Source organism: Hippocampus comes, unplaced genomic scaffold (assembly GCF_001891065.2).
Source record: "Hippocampus comes isolate QL1 unplaced genomic scaffold, H_comes_QL1_v1.1 scaffold76, whole genome shotgun sequence".
NCBI lineage: Eukaryota > Metazoa > Chordata > Actinopteri > Syngnathiformes > Syngnathidae > Hippocampus > Hippocampus comes.
Window position 1 is genome coordinate 1416338 of NW_017805277.1, and position 6009 is coordinate 1422346.

Genomic DNA, 6009 nt, shown 5'->3' on the forward strand with positions numbered 1-6009 from the left:
TTCTAAGTACTCAGGATTTACAGCATATGTTAAATACCATTCATTGTCAGGCATTTTAAGTTAATCATATTTAATGAAGAGTGACTTCATTAAACAAGAAGCTAGTTAATTACTGCACAGCAAACTCCTTGCAAATCATTGGAGGAAAAAAAAGGAAAATTTACAACTCCTGTAAAACAGGGGCAATTTTGTTCACTCTATGAGTAATGTTTAGCTTACTAATAAATTCATCAAACAGCCAAATTATTAGGCACGCATGCCCTCTGGAGTGACAGATGTGGCGCAATTCTAAGATGTTCGTATTTATCTTATTTCGCAACAGGAAAAACAACAGAGATGACGTTAATTGTCCATTCAGGGTGCTCACATTAACTACTATATCGACCTTATATTGATTAGTATGAGAGATAGTAACGAGACATACTGTATGGTGACCAGGTATATGGAATCTCAGAAGCTAGTCAAATAACAATAACAACATAACTAACATCTCTGTCAATTGAAAGAAAAAAGAATGTACGGTATGCACTGCACAGAACTTTATTGCAATATGCTGTGTGTGTGTGCGCGTGTGAATGTGTGTGTGTGTGTGTGTGTGTGTGTGTGTGTGTGTGTGTGTGTGTGTGTGTGTGTGTGTGCCTGTGCGTGCGCATCTCTATTTTTATGAGTTGACTGAATAAATGCTATAGTTATGCATGTTGAAATGAAAGCTTGATTATTATAATGATCAATTAAGAGTGAGCATTTTACTGTATTGCTCAAATAACACAGGTAGGAGCGAGTTTTAATGCTGAATGGTAAATTGGTGAATACTTTGCTTTTATCAAATTAAGAACACAATGTAGTCTCTGTGCAGCACAGAGAGCCTACATCTCTGTATTTTCTGCTCGTGCTGCAAATGTCAGTAGTGACCTTTACTTTGCATTTTGACACTTTGGTTGGCACACAACAATGCTGATTAGCATCAAACAGAATTTACCATGCATTCAATTCTGCTGGTGAATAGGCAATTCCCTTCCGTTTCCCACAATAAACATTAACTTGCAATGCATGATCAGATCAATCACAACATACACTCGTATCACTCTCATTTGGCATTCATCCAATGTTGCTGTACGTGTATGTGCCACAGGGTTAGTTAACTCTCAATCAACTCATCACTTACCTGTGGAGTAGCGGGGTTGAAGGCCACACTGAGCACCGTCTCAGAATGTCTCTGGAGCTTATGAAGGTAGCTGCTGCTTCTTATGTCATACACATAAGCCTGAAATGAAGACGAAATAGTGGTTTTGCAAAACCCATAAAAACATTGGGTTTAAGTAAGAGATGACGAACACACATGACTAAAGCCTTCTATTGATCACAGGATGTGAAACTGTATCATAGAGAGCATGAAGAGAAACTGATTTGGTATCAAATTCGGAAAATCTGCTCCAAACCTTGTTGGTTCCGTAACTGTACATAAATCAAAACTTCAGTATGTTTGGACTTTGTAACATCAGTAAAACTGTTTTAGTACGTTTCAGACTGATTTTGAAAAAGTGACTTTTGTCATGTCTGCCTTTGGTTTTGTTCCAGCTCCGGGTGGAGTGAAGCGTGTTCCCCTCCAGCAGGCGCACCTGCTCCTTGTTCTCAGTCAAAACCTTGTAACGACAGTTAAACTGTCTATTCTCTGTTGGATGATTGACCTTGCTTGCTGTTGATGCTCAAGTGTTGTTTACTAGACCTCGTTCACAGTCGTTTTACAAGTATTGGTATTATTTAGTCTTTTTGATCTTGTTCTTGTTTTTGGTGTAAAATGGATCCTTGTCATTCCGTTTGTGTTCTCGGTGTTACTTTGCCTTGCCTTTTTAAAGCGCTTTTTGTTTTATGCCTAAACATAAACGTCTGTCTATTTTATGGTCAGACACTAGTTTAGTGGTTTTGCATAACCCATAAAAACATTGGGTTTAAGTAAGAGATGACAATACCACCACGTTCCCCTATTGCTCCAATGTGAAATTAGAATGCAAAATGCCCCGAAAGGTCAAGGACAGCTTGTTAGGAATTCTTAACACAGAATATGTGATGACGACTTCCCAGAGATGTGAATGTGTTAAGAGTTGCCCAACTGTTTTTTTTTCTCCTCTCTGGCTGCAATCAAGCTTTAAGAGCCATTTGTTTGCTTGAGTGCCACAAGCAGATGAAAACAGATGTGGAGATCGATGTTCGTTACCAGACGACGACTCATCAGATTCTTGCAGCTGTTTTGTGTTCAGATTCTCTGAAAAAGGCTCAAGAAAAACCATCCATCGGTAGAGTCTTTCCTCTCCAAGGTATGTGATGCGTGTGGTGTCTAAGAGGGCATTATTTGGCTGGGAGAAAATTTTAATTCAATATAATGTGAGATGTCTCCATTTATAAGTAGAGTAAAGCAGCAATTCTATAATTGGGATTTTTTTTCTTCTTTGCCTGTACCAGTTGTCCTTATAGGGTCACCAGTGAGCTGGAGCCTATCGCTGACGTTCGGGGAGAGGTGTGGTACATCGTGAATTGGTCACCAGGCTGACATTAAAATTATTATTGTGGGTATTTGGAAAAATGTCAATGTGTAAATTCTCCTTACCTTAATTTTAGTATAAAGATAAGCAAGCACTTTTGGAAGAAAAGTACAGATATAAATATCCCCCCCAACCCCCCCAGCAATGCACATTTGCATTGTTCAAACAAACGTAATAAGTGCCTATTTCCTTCCACTGCCTTTTACTCATACAAACACATTAAGAAGAAACAGGACATTTTCCAAGACACTTTGAAAGCAAGTCAATAGTCACTGTCTGGAAAAGCAATTTAATAACACTATTTCAACATGATGTTGAATTGGGACTTTGGAAAAAGGTCTGATTCCAATTAAATGTGAGTCAAACGCAAAATTAAAAAAAAAAAAAACACTTGGTGTTACAATGGAACCCCCGGACGCTTCACTGTGAAGCAATAGAATCTCATGATTAGAACAAATCCTTGAATTCATGTTAACTATAGCAGAAAAATGCCCCATATATATTCACATAAGTAATATTTCTCTCGTATCGATACATTGTCCATGATTCAGATTCATTTATGTAATAAAATACATGTGAAAATTATAACCACACACTGATGACATAACTCTTAATCATCCTGTAAATCAATTTATTCATCCTGGAGATAAACCATGACTTCAGTCATTGGCACTCTGTGGTATTTGATTTGTCACTTTAAGAGTACAAGGGGAAAAGCTTACGTGTCCACAACTTACACATTTGTCCTCTGAGCCGCACGCTACGAATCGACCACACGGGGAAATGGCGGAAGAGCAGGAATGGCAGCGGTTCACATGGTTGTCGTAACGGCGTACACACCTGAGGAGATGAATCCAATGGTGAGGAATTCAGGAGAATTATTGACAAAAGATAGTCAGTTTGCCTGAAAATATTATTCCAGCTTCCTCTTGGGTCAGGTCATAAAATGTAGAAAATCAACTGGTACGGTTTTGAAATTTGGCCCAATTTGGGAGGGAAATAAGCCTGTATAATTTTGCACAAGAATCTCAAGAGTTCAAAGACATGATACCGAAGCATCGCTCACAAGACTTAAGACAGGAACTCCTTCATGTTTTGCTTGTTCTTTGGCTTAAGGAATAAAAGATGACGGCGATGACAAAGTGAAGGATTAAGACTCTCGTCACTCGAGTCTAGTGTGAACAAATGCGTCACTTTTGAGAAGATTTTGATGGCAACACTTTTCAATGAACCATTTCTATGACCATTGTTTCTCGTAAATATTGATACAAACACAATTGATACAGCGCTGAGATAAGGTTCCATCATACGGAATTTCTGCCTTGTAGTTGTTTCACATTCAACATTAATAGTCCAGTATCTTAAATTAGACACTGTATCTGTGTTATATTAAGCTTTAGTGGTAGACTATTAAAGGTCTTGAGTATCATTTAAATAGATGACTTACAGTTTACTGCTCCTTGTGTACTTCAGCATAATTAAGTCCTGGGTATGCTCAGACCATGGCAATGCACAAAAGAAATCTGCTCCAAAGCTAACTGCAACCATGGCCAATATTTTCTTTACATTTCACCAAAATCTGAATTTGTGGTGGTGACAAAGTTGGCCCGGGCTAACAGACAACACAGCAAAGAGGAGGTAGTAATTGACAAATGGCTCCCTCTCGTTACATACTGGGCCGTACGTTTGCTTTGCAACAGCATGAAATGTCTTTACAATGCCACCGACAGCTCGCTGAGCAAAAGTCTCGCTACATGAGCTGAAATGTTGGCAGATCCAAGCCTTAACCCGAGAACATACCTTTAACATTCATGTTGAAGTAATCAAACTGAGTTGAAAGTAGGTCAAAGACAAAGACTACTGACAGGGAGGGGGGGCGGGTTAATGACAACATAATGCACATTTTTTAAAAGACTAATGCAAGCTCTTCAGAGTTCACAGTTCTTAAAGGTTCTTGTGGTTGTGTCTAAGAAATGTCTTGTTGGTACGTGAGAGGTCAAACGTTACAATCACTGTCACTGCAACTTGACAGGAACGACTTCAAGAACTCTCATCTTCATATTTGGACTTGGTCAGATTGATGATGGCTGGCGTTTAATCATCAATTGACAAACATGCCAGCATTTATCTGCTCCATGAAAATTAACTCTTGACGATGACTACATCTTAATAGAAAGACATAAAATAAAAGAACATGGAGTGACTTCAAAAGCTGTCCCTGCTGAAATAGTTGCAATTAAAAGTGAATATGGAACTCCATGAGTCACTCACAAAAAGCATGAATTTGACTTTTGAGCTAAGGCATCTCTACCATCAGTTTCAACATCCTGTAAAGTCAACAATGTATTTTGATCATTTAAAATATTGTGACCACTATCACTATCACCTATATCTCGCATTGGTGTCGAATTATCATTCACTATGAATACGTTTGTTACCCAGAAATCAGTTGAGAATTGAGACAATGCGACCCAGGAATAATTTACGGTTGTGGCAAATCAAATTGTGATTAGACTCACTGTGTCATGCACATTACGTCAACTCAACCTCCTTATGAGAACACCAAATAACCCAAAAAGAACACTACAAAAGGAAATGGTTTCACAGCAGGGCTCTTGCCCAAAAGTCCTTTGGGATAGGCTGCAGCTCACCCACAACCCTAAACAGGAGAATTGGTAGAGAATGGACAGATTTCCCTAGGAACAGCAAATACCACCGTCAAATATGGTGGCATGAGGTCAAGCCTAGTTAGAAAAAGGTATTTCCTAGCACTGTGACCCAGTTAAAAAACGTAAATAGAGAAAACAGACAAAGCTAAAAATGGGAAGTGCAGTGACAACATGTCAAGTCATTGGCAGCTAGTAAAACCTGGTGATATGGGAAAAACAGGAGGGGAGTAAAACTATTGGGAGTAAAATCTAAATTTTGATTCACTCTCCTGTCTCTGACCTTACTGAATGGCTTTCACATTTGGTAAGAGAACATTGCTAACATTAATTCTTCACATCTCAAATGTCAAATGTGACTCAGCTCTTTTAATATTGTCCAATAATAATAATAATGATAATAATACTATTAATACTGGACTGGTGAATGGATAACATGTGGAGCTGTGGTGAAAAGTGCTGACACAAGCTGCCAACACAACACAGACAATAAGCAGTGTAACCAGTTCGAGTTTAAACACCCTTTTGGTTTTCTAGGTCAAAATCAGGGACGGTGCCACACCGGGGCTATGTCATGCTATAGCCCATTTAGAAATGTGTGTAGGACCAGTTAAGCCCCTCCTGCATTTTATTTGCTATTTTCAAATATATTTCTTAAGTATTTTCTCAGCCCCCCCCTGTACTGTATGTATCTGTCTAGCCCCACTTTAGCATCGGACGGGAAAAAAATCCTGGAGCTGTGCCTGGTTAGAATGAAGACTGGATGCTTTGACTAAAGTAGGAGATGCTTAGCTGTGCCCCCC

General features: G+C 38.9%; 1 protein-coding gene across 2 annotated transcripts in view; it reads right to left on the reverse strand.

Moving 5' to 3' along the window:
- Positions 1–949: 949 nt before the first annotated feature.
- Positions 950–6009, reverse strand: part of wdr27 (WD repeat domain 27) — a 23244-nt gene continuing 18184 nt past the window's right edge. The window contains exons 21-22 of one of the 2 annotated variants that reach the window (XM_019870313.1): positions 3278–3380; positions 950–1264 (exon numbers count right to left, since the gene is read on the reverse strand). In XM_019870313.1, the coding sequence (XP_019725872.1) occupies positions 1139–1264; positions 3278–3380 (229 nt within the window). In that variant the 3' untranslated portion in view covers positions 950–1138. The remainder of the gene's footprint in view (positions 1265–3277; positions 3381–6009) is intronic. The other variant, XM_019870312.1, reaches the window with a different exon arrangement.